The sequence below is a fragment of the Gopherus flavomarginatus genome, chromosome 18, assembly GCF_025201925.1.
Source record: "Gopherus flavomarginatus isolate rGopFla2 chromosome 18, rGopFla2.mat.asm, whole genome shotgun sequence".
NCBI classification, from domain to species: Eukaryota; Metazoa; Chordata; order Testudines; family Testudinidae; genus Gopherus; species Gopherus flavomarginatus.
This window is the reverse complement of record NC_066634.1, coordinates 20,424,640-20,441,315: the sequence shown is the minus strand read 5'-3', so window position 1 is coordinate 20,441,315 and position 16,676 is coordinate 20,424,640. Positions and strand designations below refer to the sequence as shown.

Sequence of the window (16,676 nt, the reverse complement as noted above, 5' to 3'; positions counted from 1 at the left end):
ACCAATAGAAAAGTTGAGGGAAAAATGAGGGTTGGATCAAAAGCAACATTTCACTTGGATAAAATGTAATTTTTTTTGCCAACTCTGACCGAGTTGGCAACTCTCCCCATTGCACAGAGCCCAGCTAAAGTCTCTTCAGGGGCCCCTTTGCATCCTGTTCTATTGTCTTCAAGCCCCTCCGCCAACACGAACGCCAGCAGCAGTTGTGTGATCAGTGGCTGGCTGATGATATCCAGGGCAGGGCCTGGGTGTCAGCTCTGGGCTGAACTGCAAGCCAGCACCCAGCAAGGAAAAAGCTCCATTATCCCTTCCCCAGATCCACCCACTCTTTCATAGCAGCTGATCAGGAGCCCTGAGCACCATCCTGCAAAACCCCACTGCTCCGCCAATGCACAGCCTGAGGAGCAGGAGGTAAGCTATGAAATGACTAGGGGAAATTGATTGGCATAACTAGGGAAATAGAGTCATTCTGCTCTAGCTCCATGGGTCAATTTCCCTGTGTAAATGGGGGCCTTTTGCAGCCCAGGCAGAACACCAGGGGGCGCTACAGCCACTCGGGCCAATCGATCTGCTTGCGGGCAGGCCCGGGACACAGGAGTGGCCAGTTAGCCTGCAAGGCTTATAATAATTACTTTATTTTAACATCTTTAATTACAGACAGTAAAATAACTCGAAAGGTGGCGGTGGGAGGCGGGCTCCTGGATCCGGTGGTGCACACGGAGACACCCAAGTGCTTTGGACGCATCTGCTGTTGGCTTGCGCATGTGGCACAAAAGGTCGGTCACGCTTCCTCGAGGAGGTGCCCGACACTCCCCAGGCTGAGAGAAGGGGGCAAAGGTTGGGGTGGGCAACTGGGGTAAAGCACCCCACAAAATCCAGTCTGGTGCCCCTCCACTGCCCCTGCCACACACACACACCCACACACTCCTGGCATGAGTTGGAGGCTGGGCCTCTGCCAGCCCAACACCCACACACCTATTGCTTATCTGTAAGGCCAAGATTAGGTCACGGATTCCAGGACTTTCCGAGACCTCTGGGACATTTTCCGCTTCAGCCCTTGGGCGGTGGGACTTCAGCTATCAGCCAGCAGGAGGCCCCCTGGAGCTCTGAGCCATCATGGGGGGGGGGGCCCACATCTCCCAGCCGCTGCAGCCCTCCCCCTTACCTCCCCCGCAGCAGGGCTCGGACTCTCATCCCACCCGTCAGCCCCATTTTGTCTCAGTTCTGTTGGGCGAAAGCCAGGGCCGGGTCACAGGGTTCTGTGAATTTGTGTTTATTGCCTGTGACCCGGCCCTGGCTTTTACTAAACAAACTGTGACAAACTCTTAACCTTACTTCTTGGTTGTGGAGGGCTAGAGGCAGATGCCCAGGGAGGAGGAATGTCACATGGGAAGGGAGGGGTGTATGCTGTCCCTGTCCTCTGCAGCCAGGAGCTACAACCAGAAAGCTCACAGGGGACCTAGAAGAGGGGCACCCCAGGGTGAGAGCGCTCCTGTGAGACTGGCAGCTGGTGGTCCTGGGACCAAGATCCTGGCACCCAGGGGTCCTGGATCCAGATCCTGGCGGCCAGGGGTCCTGGGACTCAGATCCCAGTATTAGGGAGGTCCTGTGAGACTGGCAGCCAGGGGTCTCGTGGCCCAGATCCCAGCAGCCAGGGGTCCCAGGGCCCAGATCACAGCAACCAGAGGTCCCAGGGCCCAGGTCCTGGTATTAGAGACCTCTTGTCAGACTGGCAGCTGGGGGTCCTGGGACCTATATCCCAGCAGCCAGGGGTTCCAGCCCCAGATACAAGCAGTTAGGGGTCCTGGCCCAACAGATCAGCAGCCAGGGGTCCCAGGGCCTAGGTCTCGGTATTAGAGACTTCTTGTCAGACTGGCAGCTGGGGGTCCTGGGACTCAGATCCCAGCAGCCGGGGGTCCTGGCCCCACATATCAGCATTAGAGAGGTCCTTGAGACTGGTAGCCAGGGATCCCAGGCCAAGATCGCAGCAGCCAGGGGTCCTGGGAGCCGGATCCCAGTATTTGAGAGCACTCGAACGACTGGCAGCCAGGGGTCCTGGGGCCCAGGTCTCAGCATTAGAGCCCTCTTGTCAGACTGGCAGCTGGGGGTCCCAGGCCCAGCTCCACCGAGCACCGAATGATCGCATCCCTGGAGGCAGAGATCCCTCCTGTGCCCAGCTCTCACCCCGCCTCTCTGAGCTGACACAGGGAGTGCCTCCGAAGCTGGTGACAGCAGAGCCCTGCCTGCCCACCCTGGGTTTCTGATGCAGAGGGAAAGGATGACTAAGGATGGGACCCTCCCCCCCGTCGACACCTTGCTTCTGCTCGTGACCTGATCCTAATCTCTGACCCCACCTAGCCCCCTCGCCTCTCCTGAAACCCCCAAGCCTAGAGACCACCCATCAGAGTCATGCCTCAAAGCCAGAGCACTTAAGGAAGGGAGGGGAGGCCTCCGCGCTCCACCCTGCAAGCCGTCTGTCGGAGAGATCGGGCCACAGACAGAGCCGGCTTGCACCCAGCGGCCTCTCTGCTCCAGGCCGGAGGCTGAGCGAGCCCTGGGAATAAATACAATCTTTCCAATATATTAAAAAAAAAAAAAAAAAATACTCCTGCCTCTCAGCTGTGCGGCACCAGCTCACGGCAACACTACAAATGGGCTCGGCCTGGGGGGAAGAGAACCACAGCAACCCCCCCACCCCACCCTCGTGATGGACGCTCCGGCGCCTGGGCAGCCTGGGCTGATGGTGGAAGAATGTAAAAAGGCCGAGGGGCCGTCTCTGCCTAGCATGAGGGGCCTCCAGGCGGGAGCGGTGGTGACAGGGGAAGTTACATCATCCCCAGCTGGAGGAGGGTGTTGGCGTAGGCCATCGGTTTGACGTTCGGGTGAGGCTGAAAGAGAAGAGGCGGCCAGGTTAGGGCCCGGCGGGGCTCTGGGGGTAGCACTGTCCCCCCTCCCATGGTACCTGCGGATTCCCCCACCCATTCGAGAAGCAGAAGCACAAACCAAGAGGCTGTAGGGAGACTGCGACGGTGGCGCTGTCCTCTCTCAAGCAATGTCCCAGTGTGGCACTAAGGGGCGTCATGCTGCAGGAAGCAGGGTGGGGGGCGCTCTCCCCAGCAGTCAGTGCTTGCCCCAATTGCCTGGAGCAGCAGTAGGGGGTGCTGTGCTGCACAGAGTGTTTTTTGGGGTAAATAGGTAATATCAAGGTCTTGATTGCTTGTGGCTGGCAGAGGCGAAATAGGATCTCCCCTCCATACACAAGCTGGGGCATTTGCCTCTTCCCAGATAAATTCTAATTGGATAAATATGTCAGGCCCAGTGTTTCTGTTCACTTCCAGCCCTGAACAGGTGTGGTTTTGCTGACAGCTGTTGGCAAACTTCTGTGCTTGACTCCAAACACAGCTGTGCTTCTGCGCTGGGGGAAGTGACTGTGACACACACATGCTGAGCCATTAAGCACTCTGGGATCTCAGATGCTCCAGATGGGTAGTAAATTAATTATTACAGGGGCTCACCAAGGCCCCAGTGCAGAGCCGGGGGGTGCTGGGCAGATCCCAATGCCCAGGCAGGGTGTCAGGAGGCACTGGGGGGGGAAAAGGATTGCCCACACAGCTGGTCAAAACGTAACATGGGGCACCACTACAGACACGTGGAGCATGACTCTCGACTGGGGATTAGAGCTGAGTGTCAAAAAAAAGGAAAAATGGGGGAGGGGGGGGAATTCCATTTTGGGCAGAATTAAAGGGTCCGTTTTCTGGTGAGTTAATGGATGTTTTCACTCTATGTTTCTGGGGGTATGTCTACACTACTCCCCGGATTGGTGGGCGGCAATCAATCCAGCAGGCGGCAGTCAATTTATTGCATCTAGTTTAGACACGATAAATCGATCCCCGAGCGCTCTCCTGTCGACTCCTGTACTCCGCTGCCAGAGGTGCAGGCAGAGCTGACGCAGGCAGTTATTCACGTAGCTGAAGTCACGTAACTCAGCTCAACACCCCTCTCCGCAGCACAGACCAGGCCTAAACTATTCAACTGTCTGGACTATTTTTTACCTGTTATTCTTTTCAGCTGAAACTATTATCCAAATTTGACTTCAATTCACAAACAGTTTCGCTCCACCTGAAACTGCATTTTTCACCCAGAACTGCTTATCTCTCTTAGCCAGGGCCAGGGCTCCTGCCCCTTCTCGAAATCAGACCCTTTGGGAGTCTCGAATTGGCCCTTGAATCACTAGGCACCTTGGCAAACATAACCCCGGAGGGCCTGTTTCCCCTACAGTTACGGGACACCTGTCTCTCCCCTTCCCTTTGATGGGGCAGAGGCTGCTCAGCTATTCTGAGAATCGGGCCCTGTCCCTTTAAGACCCCTCAGCCCCCACTGCCCCACAGGAGGGGTTTAAGTGCGTCCCAGCCTTTGTTTCCCATGGTTCATTCCCCTCAGGAGCCTTGTTGCCAATGGCTGACTCCCCGCTCAGGCAGCAGGGCTGGAAAACTCCCTCTAGCCCAGAGATCCTGTGGCTGGGACGAGGTGACCCCACCCCAGTGCGATGATTTCATTGCAGCGAGGAGCAGAGACAGGAGAAGGGTAAACATCCCTTCACAGCCAAGGGCTGATGAAACTTCAGCACAATTCCTCCTCCCTGCAGCTCCCAAGCAGCTGACGCCTGGCTGCTGATCGGCCTGTGTCCAGAGCATCCGAGGGAGGCTGACTCCATGGGCTGGGAGATTCAGAGGGGCACATGGTGGGCAGGTTTTTTCAGGATTCGGCCTAGCTCCCCTGTCCCTGTCACTGGGGAAAGGGGCTGCTTTACGCCCCCTCTGCGCTCCCCATATTCTGGGCCCCTGGTGTAAGACCAGCCCTGAAGCTGCTGTAATTAACTCACACTCTCTGCCCCTATGGGCCCTGGAGGGTAGAAAACAGCAACTGCGCCGTGTGCTCTGAGCATAAACCTGATCTCCCTCTTCCACGCTCCACACCTGCTGGGCAGGCCCCTAGTGCGGGAGAGGTGAGGGGTGTTCCTGTCGCCCTCAAAGGCCTCTTCACGTTGCCAGAGCGGCCTATAGGGCCCCAGTCTGTCTGCACACTGCAGCACAGGGTGGTGTGGGACAGAACAAGCACATCCCAGAGCCCAGGACAAGCTCAGAGATTTCTCACCCACCCGCCCACCCTGCTGCCCCAGGTCTGGTTGCTGGAACTGGGTCTGGACAGGCAGAGAACCCCAAGAGGCAGACGGAAGGAGCAGGGGAAGGCCTGGGATTGTCTGCCTAGCCACGGAAACAGGCCATGCCCGTGAAACTGCACCCGTGGGCAGCGCGACGGCCGGAGGGAGTTGCTCCAGGCGCACAGGGTCGGGTGCAGTCAGTGCCCAGAGGCCCCGATGGGACAATCGAATCACTCACCACGGCTGTGAACTGGTGGAATTCGGGGCGCAGGTCCGACCCCCGCAAGTGGATGTATGAACCTTTATTCCCCATCTGGTCGCTGGGGAGAGAACGCACAGAGGGCTGGTCACGTCCAGCAAAGGAAAGGGGAATCCCATCCCCCGCCCACAGAGACCTCCCTGACCTTTACCCAGCGGGCCCGGACCACCCGACTATGCTGCTGCGTGGGAGAAAACCACCAGACCTGTCTGCTGCATCTGCTTCAGGAGTAGGGCGAGCAGCGCTCAGCACTTCCATTGAAACCTCAGACGCTTCACCAGCAGGGCTGGGACCCCCATGGGGAAACCGAGGCACAGAGCAGTACAGTGCCCAAGCACTTGCTGAGTTGGGGATAGCACCCTTGAGTGACTCCCAGCCACCTCCCCTGCTTTAACCACTAGACCACACGTCCCTCCCAGCTCTAAATACTAGATAACGCTGCCTTTTACATGTGCGCACAGCCTGTTAGCTGCTTGCTGGCCGCACTGCTCCCTTTTCCCAGGCAATGCGCCCTACCCGGGGGTGGAGGTGGGATATGCAGACGTTAACCAGGCCGGCTTTGCTCCTGCACAGAAAAGACCAGCCTGAAGCCCAGTAGTGTCATCCCACTGAATCTCACCCTTGAAGCTGGGCTAGGTCAGTATTGTACCATGATTTGAGACCTTTCGGAGAAAGCCAGAAACTGCTAGGAGCAGGGCAGAAGGTTCAGCAGGGGGTGCGCTCCCTGCTGGCCACAATGTCCCAGTACGGAGTTAGAGGGCGCTGTGCTGCAGAGGGTGGAGACTCACCCAGGGGTGCTCTCCCCTCACACTCAGTGCTGGCCAGTGGTGTTAGGGAGTGTAGGAAGCGTGGACAAGATTGAAGCCTGAGATTCTGACCTCCTGGGGGTTATTAAGAATCAACAGCACTTCTCACAGGAGCTCAAAACTCGGCTTCCTGGGAAAATCTAGCAAATTCCCTCTGGCCATAGGATTCTTTACTTCCTGCCCTAACCTTGTAGAGTGTTGTGCTATTGCTGTTAAATAACTGCCAAGCCCCAGAGGTGGCTGCATCTCAGCAGCAGGTGAGCCATCCCTATACAAGCAGTGGCCATGTTCCACCTCAGATGTGGCTGCATCTCAGCGGAGGGGGAGAGGGAGGGTGGGAGCAGTGATCCCTGGGGTTGAGACATCACGATGCGAATGCAGCAGGCTAGACAAGTGGCAGGGGCCCATACAGGCCAGGCCCTGAAGAAAACAGAGACGTGCCCTGCTCACTCTGTGGTGTGGCCAGCCAGGGGTCCCCAGGGCACGGCCCAGAGCACTCACCAGTAGTTGGGTGCCGAGAAGACGGTGATGCACTTGCCCTCGTGCGTCACCTCGTAGCCCTCGGGCTTGACCTCATGGCTCCGGATGATGTAATCTAGCTGGTTCCGCTCCAGGAAGCTTTTGGTGACGTCAGGCCCGAACTGACAGCTCACGCCGCGCTTACTGACCGACCGGCCGTTCTGGAAAGGCGGGGGGAGGGGATCCCGACGGAGTCAACGAACATGTCCTGACGCGGCTGAGCGGGGTCTGCACGTGGCGTGGGGAGCAGAGATCCCACAGACACAGGCTCACAATGCAGGGTGGATGCCCCCACCAACTCCCAGGCTCCTTTTCGATCTCCCAGATGCAGCTTAACTCCCTCCTGCCTGCCAGAGCTTTGGGCTGGCGTCAGGTGCTGCAGACAGCCCTGGGCAATCTCCCTTTCGCCCCTGTACTGATAAACCTCTAGGGGGCGATGTGGATTCAATTTCCATGTCCCTCAGCCTCACAGCAAACGCGCCTGTGCCAGCGGAGACGGGCAAGCCCCTGCCACACCTCTGAGCTAAGCCCACCCAACTTACCCACCCCAGCCACTGCCAGAGGGTAGGGCTGACCCTGGGCTAGCACCAAGCAGAGCAGCAGATGGTCCCTCCTTCCCCCGCAGTGAGCTGTCAGCTGGGGCGGAGAACCAGCATCGGCTGCCAGGCGTTGGGGGGCCCCACACAGCTCCCTGGATGCCCCACACTGGTGAGGGCCAGCAGAGGCCGCTCTGAGTGAGCCCACCCGGAGCAGTGACCCGCTCGGCCTGTGATCAGCACTTCCGTGCAGATGGGGGGGCAGAGGACAGCGGCTCGGTGCAGAGCCCGCACCGGGAGCGGAACTAGCCGCACGCCCGCAGTGCGGGGGATTTCACTGGCACTCACCTGAGGCTGTGGGTCGGACCAGAGCAAGTCGCACATGGGACCTGCCAATAAGGAAAGAGCACACGTCACTCCACGCAGGGTGTGCTGGGGGAGCGCTGTCCTCGTGCAAATCCTACACCAGCTATCGGCTGTGACTGAGTGAGCCTTCCTCCCCCGCCCGCCCCGGCTCAGTCCCCTGGGCCCCTCCAGCCCAGACCCTTCCCCCACCCTCCCCGGCTCAGTCCCCTGGGCCCCTCCAGCCCGGACCCTCCCCGGCTCAGTCCCCTGGGCCCCTCCAGCCCGGACCCTCCCCCCACCCTCCCCGGCTCAGTCCCCTGGGCCCCTCCAGCCCGGACCCTCCCCCCACCCTCCCCGGCTCAGTCCCCTGGGCCCCTCCAGCCCAGACCCTTCCCCCACCCTCCCCGGCTCAGTCCCCTGGGCCCCTCCAGCCCGGCCCCTCCCCGGCTCAGTCCCCTGGGCCCCTCCAGCCCGGACCCTCCCCCCACCCTCCCTGGCTCAGTCCCCTGGACCCCTCCAGCCCGGACCCTCCCCCCGCCCTCCCCGGCTCAGTCCCCTGGGTCCCTCCAGCCTGGACCCTCCCCCCCTCAGTCCCCTGGGTCCCTCCAGCCCGGACCCTCCCCCCGCCCTCCCCGGCTCAGTCCCCTGGGCCCCTCCAGCCCGGACCCTCCCCGGCTCAGTCCCCTGGGCCCCTCCAGCCCAGACCCTCCCCGGCTCAGTCCCCTGGGCCCCTCCAGCCCAGACTCTCCCCGGCTCAGTCCCCTGGACCCCTCCAGCCCACACCTCCCTCTCCCTTATGGGAGGATTTACTCAAGTGGACACTCTGCATCAATGGTTCTCAACCTTTCCACATTTCTGAACCCTCTTCAGGAGTCCGGTTTGTCTCACGTACCCCAAGCTTCCCCTCGCTTACAAAAATCAGACATCAAAACACACGGGTGCCCCAGTGCACAGTTACTGACCAATTGCCGGCGTTCTCATTTTTACTATCTAATGATAAACGAAGGCGACTGGACTATGAATATGGCACTTTCATTTCAAATGTAATACCTGAACCTGGTTTCCCCTCGTGAGCCTGGTCACTCCAGGAGGCGGTGGAGCAACACCAACAATTAGGTTTCCCCCCCACACTGAATCTCTTCCTGTTCTTTGACTTGGCTGGCAGTCAGGGCAGAACACGAGACTACTGATATGTTAACCAGGAAGGTAACAGACCACCTGAAGCCTGGCTCCCACGGTCAGTGTCCTCTCTCTGTACGAAACACCAGAACTGGGCGAGTGAGAAGTCATTAAACATCATTGGCAGACCACGGTCTGAGGCTAGCTCAAGAAGGGATTTTCTTGCTGGCTGGCAAAGCGCTAACATCTGACAAAAGGAATGGGTTTTTTACCAACCTGAGCCGAGCTGTGTTGAATGTTGGGGAAATGACGAACTCAGATGTCTACTATTATTTCTTTAATTTTGTTCCGCTCAAATTTCCCCTGTGCAGACATCAGTGACATATGTGTGATGCAGTGGAAAACAGGTATAGTCGCTGCCTCTGCACCTGGACTTCCAGACTTTCTTGATAAAAGCACACATTTTGCCATAGAGAGTCAGAATGTTGGTGTCACAGCCTAGCGTGGACAAATCTAAATCATTCCGCTTGCTGAATATATCTGTGAGGCAGGCAAGTTGAGCTAACCACACATGTTGTCAAACACAGAAGCAAGAGAGGATGAATGATCAGAAAGAAACGTGAGCTTCCGTGCGTAATTCAAACAATCTGTTAAGTACTTTCCCTCTTGAAAGCCAGTAAACCTCTGGGTGAAGCAACAATTGCTGATGTTTGAACTCCACCTCTTTGCAAAGAATGGGAACCAGGTGAGCACTGAGTGGCCTGGACAGGAGAAAGTTGACAAGTTTTGCCAGACTCATTTAAAACTTCATGCAGCTCAGAACTCATCTCTTTTGAAGCAAGTAGATGGCACAGTGCAGGCTCTGCAAGGAAGGGTTTTTTGTCCTGATTCTAGCTATTAAGTCTGTTCACTCTCCGGGTCAATGCACCAGCCCCTTCAGGGCAGATGAATCTGCATAAATTCAAACTCAGTTTGTGTTCAGAAAAAACAAGTCAATTAAACATGTCCTCTCCAGTTGAGTGGGCCCTGGGCGGTGTGTGAACACCCACGCCCCCCTTTTGGGGAAGCTAGCCCCCCCCAGCCTTGACCCTGTCGCCCGACGCCCTGATGCCCTCACCCGCTGAAGCCCCAAGTCCCTCTCCCCCATGGTAGGAGGAGCCCCTGCCGGCTCGCCCAAGCACTGTCCCCGACCCCTGGCCAGCCCAGACAGTTCTGAGCCCCCAGCCGTTTTGAGCCCCGAGCTCCAGGCCGCCAGCTGGAGTTGTGCCCCCACCGGCTTCAGGGGATGGGGGGAGTGGGCGGGGCCTCAGGGCGGAGCATGGGTGGGGCCACGGCCTGGGTTAGAGGAGGCATAGCCTCCCCTGGCCTCTAATACCCGCCACCACCCATGGAGTTGGCCTTTATCCTTTTGCAAAACAGTATGTGCTCATTGGTATCAGTGGTTTCAAGTATCAAATGTGAGCAGCTGAGCATCTCCGCTGATATCCATGGACTCGTCAAGCTGAAGAGCAAATGTTTTTGCCATTTTAAGTTTCCCTATAAGCTGAGAGACAATATCCTCAGCCACTTCTTCACTTCTACAGTACATGGTGTCATTTCATCAGGGTACTTTCTTGAGTGTATCGGCTGCTTTTTTTAAAATCAAGCATGTTTTCTGCAGGCGCCACAGCGGCAGGCAGAATCAGATTTCCTGCACTTGTGTACATCTTCTTTGATTTTGAGACCGCAGATGAAGCTTTTAGTGCATCTGTGGAAGCAGTTGAAGCTTTTTTCATTTTAAGCTGGTAAGCCTGGACCTCAGAAAGCCTTCTTTGAAAAAAATTCTACTCACTTACCCACATGCACAGGGTGTATCTTCACACGTCATTGCAAATGCCCTGGCTTCATACTGTTAACTGATGGTTTCTCCGCAAACAAAACACAAAGCTTGAGGTGGATCGTTCTGTGTAGATGTGCATCCAAAAGCAATATACTCCTCACAGATCTGAGGATGGCGTTTTTCCAGTCATTTTCAATTTCCTACAATTTTCACCATCGCCACTTCCAGCTCATCGTTTTAAAAAAAAATCTAGGCACTTTTACATCACAGCCGCATACACACCATGACAACTTCAGCCTCATTAACGTGCTCGAATGCCTCAGTGACATAAAACGCATGTCTAATACAGTGTGGATACGCAGGTTATGTTATATAAAGCAGTCTAAACAAGTCATTGTCTGTATGAAACTTAAGTTTGCATTGCCTTTGCTAGTGCTTTTTATGTAGCCTGTCGTAAAACTAGGCAAATATCTACATGAGTTGACGTAACCCCTGGAAGACGCCTATGTACCTCTGGTTGAGAAGCACTGCTCTGCATCCTATTAAAGAGGAGAGGGTAGAAGTTGGTAAAGTACAGGTAGGAACTGAACAGAAACAATCAAATGAAAGACAGTCCCATTCAATTACATCAGAGGAAGGCAGACAAACTAGCACATTCTATAAGTAATTGTATACCTGTGCTAAAAGTCTAAACACTAAGATGGGAGAACTAAGGGGTGGCATTAAATGAGGATATTGCTATAACAGGCATCAGAGAAACTTGGTGGAACAATGACAACCAATGCCACACAGTCATACCAGGGTACAAAATACATAGGAATGATTAAGTAAGTTGCGCTGCTGGGAGAGTGGCACTGTATGTGAAAAGAAGCAGAGTCCAACATAGTAAAAATCTTCAATGAATCAGACTGTGCCACAGGATCTCTACAGACAGAAATTCCATGCCTGAACAGTAAGAGCATCCCTTCAGGAATATACACCAACCACCCGACCAGGATGGTGATGGTGAAATGCTCAGGGAGATTAGAGAAGCCCCAAAACCAACAAATAAGGGGGGATTCCAATAACCTCCATACGGACTGGGTACAACAAGATGCTGAAATAAAATATCAAGACGCCGTTAATGACGGCTTCTTGGAGCAGCTAGTCCTGGAACCCACAAGGGGAGAGGCAATTCCTGATTTCGTCCTAAACAGAGTTAGCGGAACCATCCAGTAACAGCAACCATAAAATTATTACATGAACATCCTTCTAGGGGGAAAATACCAAAAAACCCACATTTCAATAGCATTTAACTTCAAAAAGGGGAACTAAACAAAAATGAGAAAGTTAGTTAAATGGCCATTAAGAGAGAGAAATGCCTGCAAGCTGCAAGGAAACTATTTAAAACCACCATAACAGAGGCTCTAACTAAATGTAAACAATCAATCAATCCACATATACATACATACAAACTGTAAAAGGAGCAAAAAAACAAAGGCCACTATGGCCAACAGCAGAGTGAAATGGCTATTAGAAGCAAAAGGACATCCTTTTGGGAAGTCAAATCCTAGGGAGAAAACTAGAAAGGAGCATAAACTCTGGCAAGTCAAATATAAAAGTATAATTAGGCAGGACAAGACAGAATCTGAAGAGCAACTAGCAAAAGGCACAAAAACTAGCAGCAAGTTTTTGTTGTTGTTGTTGTTTTAAGTACAACAGAAGCAAGGAAGTGGTCTGAACAATGAGTGGGGCTGCTGGACAATTAAGATGTTAAAGCACCACTCATGGAAGATGAGGTCATTGTGGAGATGCTAGATGGATCCTTTGCATCGGTCCTCACCACAGAGGATTTAGGGAGATTCACACATCTGAAACATTCCTTTTAGGTGACAAATCTGAGGAACTGTCCCAGATGGAGGTGTCGATAGAGGAGGTTTTGGAACAAACTGATAAATTAAGCAGTAATAAGTCACCAGGACCAGGTGGTATTCACCCACAACATCTGAACGAACTCAACTATGAAATGGCAGAATTGTGGCATGTAACCTATTGCTTAAATCAGCCTCTGTACCAAATGACTGGAGAGGAGCTAATGTAATGCCAATTGTTTAACAAGGCTCCGGAAGCAATCTTGGCAATTACGGGCCAGTAAGCATGACTTCAAGACAGATTTCCTAATTTTCAGGCAAACTAGTTGAAACTATAGTAAAGAGCAGAATTATGAGACACACAGATGAACATGATATGTTGAGGAAGAGTCAGCATGGCTTTTGCAAAGGGAAATCACACCTCAATCTATGAGAATTCTTTGAAGGTGTCAACAAGCATATGGACAAGGCTGATAGAGTGGATATAATGTACTTGAAGTTTCAGAAATCCTTTGACAAGATCCCTCCCCAGAGGTTCTTAAGCAAAGTAAGCAGTCCTGCGATAAGAGGGAAGGGCCTTTCATGGATCAGTAACTGGTTAAAAGACAGGAACCAAAGAGAAGGAATAAATGGTCAGTTTTCACAGAGAAAAGACGTAAACAGCCAGGTCCCCCAAAGATCTGTATGGGACCAATGCTGTTCAACATATTTATACATAATCTGGAAAAGGAGGTAAATATTGAGGCAGGAAAAGTTTGCAGATGATACTAAGGTATTCAAGATAGTCAAATCCAAAGCAGGCCATGAAGAGTTACAAAAGGGATCTCACCAAACTGGCTGACCGGGCACAAAATGGCAGATGAAATGCAATGTTGACAAATGCAAAGTAACGCGCATTGGAAAAAAAAATAATCCCAACTATTCATACAAAATGATGGGCTCTGAATTAACTGTTACCACGCAAGAAAAGAGACTTGGAATCATTACGATTTGTCCTCAGAAAACAACACGCAGTGGCAGTCAAAAAAGCGAACAGACTGTTGAGAACCATTAGAAAAGGGATAGATAGTAAGACAGTAAATATTATGATACTGCTCTATAAATCCATGGTACGACCACCCCCAGAACACTGCCTGCAGTTCTGGTTACCCCATCTCGAAAAAGATTTATTAGAATTGGCAAAATGATGCGGGGGATGGAACAGCTTCCAAATGAGGAGAGATTAAGAAGGATGACAGGGGATGGAACGCTACATAATTGCCCTGGCTGTGTTCATCTAGCACCAGCTACTGTCGGAAAAGAGGGTACTGGGCTAGACAGACCACTGGTCTGCCCCAGTATGGCCACTCTTACGTTCATTCTCCCCCTCAAAAAATATTGGGATTTCATCCAAAAAAAAAAAAAAAAAGCTTTTTGGTTTCCCAATGGAGAACAGAAGATTTCCCAAGTCACTTTCCCTCTCCTGGTACATAAGAATGGCCATAGTGGGTCAGACCAATGGTCCATTCAGCCCAGTCTTCTGACAGCGGCCGATGCCAGATGCTTTGGGGGTGTACACAGAATAGGGCAGCTGGAGTGATGCACCCATCTGCCCCCTCCCACCCTCCAGCAGCTGGCAGTCAGAGGTTTAAGGTTGTATTCCTGACCATCTCGGTGGAGAGGAAGGAGGGTCCAGTGGTTAGAGCACTAACCTAGTACTTGGGCTACGTGGCCAATTCACTGCTCTGCCACAGATTGGTCTAAGCACCTTATCGGCATCTGTAAAACGGGATTACGGCACTGCCCTGCCCTGCTGGAGGGTTATGAGGATAAATATGGTAAATATTGCGGGGTGACGAGGGCAAGACAAAAACCTGAAAGAGGCAGAGTGACTCCCCGGGACTTAGGATCACAGAGTTGTAGTGCTTCAGAGACAGGCTGGGCACTGATGCCTTTTCAGGCTAAATGTAGGATGTGGCAGGTGGTGAAACTACAGGAGGGTGAAGGATCCAAGTGGGCCGCTGAATGTGGCTGGAACAGTGCAGCTAATTGAAACTCTGGTGAAACTGTTACCAGAGCTGAATCTGAACCAGGACACCCTGGTTAAATAAATCAGTCTTGGGAAAAGCAGTCGCTAACCGGTTTGTTTTGTCCTTAAAACAGCATTTCCTGCAGTACAGTGCCCCCTAGAGCGCTGGTGCTGTATTGACTCATGGCAGCTACGTACCAGCCCCACTTCCCGCAGCACGGCGCCCCCTAGGGCACTGCTCCTGTACTGATTTACAGGGGCAGCTACCTAACACCCAGCCCCACTTCCCGCAGCACGGCGCCCCCTAGGGCGCTGCTCCTGTACTGATTTACAGGGGCAGCTACCTAACACCCAGCCCCACTTCCCGCAGCATGGCGCCCCCTAGGGCGCTGCTCCTGTACTGATTTACAGGGGCAGCTACCTAACACCCAGCCCCACTTCCCGCAGCACGGCGCCCCCTAGGGCGCTGCTCCTGTACTGATTTACAGGGGCAGCTACCTAACACCCAGCCCCACTTCCCGCAGCACGGCGCCCCCTAGGGCGCTGCTCCTGTACTGATTTACAGGGGCAGCTACCTAACACCCAGCCTCACTTCCCGCAGCACGGCGCCCCCTAGGGCGCTGCTCCTGTACTGATTTACAGGGGCAGCTACCTAACACCCAGCCCCAATTCCCGCAGCACAGTGCCCCTTAGAGCACTGGTCCTTCCTGTATTGACTTACAGGGGAAGTGACCTAGCACCCTGCCTCACTTCCTGCAGCACGGTGCCCCCTAGTGCACCGTTCCTGTATTGAATTACAGGGAAGGTTACCTACCACCAGCCCCCTTTCCCTTGGTCTCCCATCCACACACTGACATGGCCTGGCTCTTCTAAGCTGGGGGTGGGATGAGACATATTACAGCATGCAAAATAAATCTACAACACCAGCTCCCTGACCCTTTTCCCGACCCCCCGCCTGCCCAGACAGTTCCGAGCCACCAGCCATCTTGAGCCCTGAGCTGAAACCGCATCACCCTCCGGACTCCCATGCAGGTTGCGTCACAACACCGTGGCCTGGAGGCAGCCCCGGGTGACTTTACCGAAGGTGGTGGGTTGACAGCAATGATCAGTTCGGCCCAGTGCGTGACCACAGAGCTGAAGATTAACTCACTCCAGTTTCCAAAGGAAACCGCTCCACTCTGCAAGCCAAGCAGTCCCGCGTGGAAATGAGCAATGGAAAGTCCGCAACATATGTGATCGCTTTCCATTCAGTGCAGTCAGTCCTCAGCCTGTGTTTTCTAATATCTTATTTAGCCTTGTTTCAAAGACCCCCAGCTGCCCTAGGAAGGGGGCCATGTTATCTGGCCAAAACGTAATTCCTTTACATTCCTCAGTCCTGCCTCTTTAAACAGCACGTTACCTCCTCCAGATTTACGTCCTTCGATTGGGTTCAAGGCAACTGATCCAGGGGATCCCTCAGTGGTTTCCACACCTTGCTGCATCACCTGACACCAGCAGGCCTCTGATAAGCCCGGAATTCTTGAAGCCCGGTCCCATGGGATGTCAAAAGCAGCAGGGGAGGAGGATCTGGTGCGAGACGGCCAAGCTGGGGACAGGGGTACGGTCATGTCCAGCCCCTGAGCATTATGTGGGCCAGTTCCGCACTGACATAAACAGCACAGACCCATTGTAGTCACTGAGGCGACATGGATTAGCACCAGCAGAAGTGCCCATGTACTACAGGGACGGGTGCTTCACAAAAACAGGTGGCTCTGCTGCTCAGTGTGATCCAAGGAGTCTTCCCGTCTCTCCCCATGGGCCAGGATCTGTGCACTCAGAGGACTGTCCCACCCCACCAGTGCAACCTCTAGTAGCAGGAAAGGCCCGGCCCGAGACAACACCCCACCCCACGCATGGCGCGCCTTCCTATCCTGACCTGAATCTGGAGGCTGCCGATTCCTCTCGATCTTCCGGATGTCGTCCAACGTGACCCCGTCTTCACTGAAGAGCCCGCCGTGCATTATCTGGCAGGGAGCATAGCACAGGTCAGGGGTGGGGAGAGGGCGCTCGGATAGGTCAGGCCCTAGCAACGAGTTGGCCTTAAGCTTCCACACCGCCCAACAGGAATTGGGTAGGAACAGCTGGGAAGGGGAGTAAACGGCAAGGGTGCACATCGGAACCCTAAGACACTCAGTGCCCTCCCAGACCAGCTGTGAGGGAGGTAACGGAGAGGATACAGCAGGGATAGGCAAACTTTTTGGCCCAAGGGACACAT

At 54.1% G+C, this 16,676-nt stretch overlaps 1 protein-coding gene across 1 annotated transcript in view; it reads right to left on the bottom strand.

Annotated features, from left to right (window-relative positions):
• Positions 1–613: 613 nt before the first annotated feature.
• Positions 614–16,676, bottom strand: part of PPP5C (protein phosphatase 5 catalytic subunit) — a 49,712-nt gene continuing 33,649 nt past the window's right edge. Inside the window, exons 9-13 of the mRNA XM_050928542.1 lie at positions 16,338–16,425; positions 7,630–7,670; positions 6,728–6,906; positions 5,400–5,481; positions 614–2,888 (exon numbers count right to left, since the gene is read on the bottom strand). Coding sequence (XP_050784499.1) covers positions 2,826–2,888; positions 5,400–5,481; positions 6,728–6,906; positions 7,630–7,670; positions 16,338–16,425 — 453 coding nt within the window. The 3' untranslated portion in view covers positions 614–2,825. The remainder of the gene's footprint in view (positions 2,889–5,399; positions 5,482–6,727; positions 6,907–7,629; positions 7,671–16,337; positions 16,426–16,676) is intronic.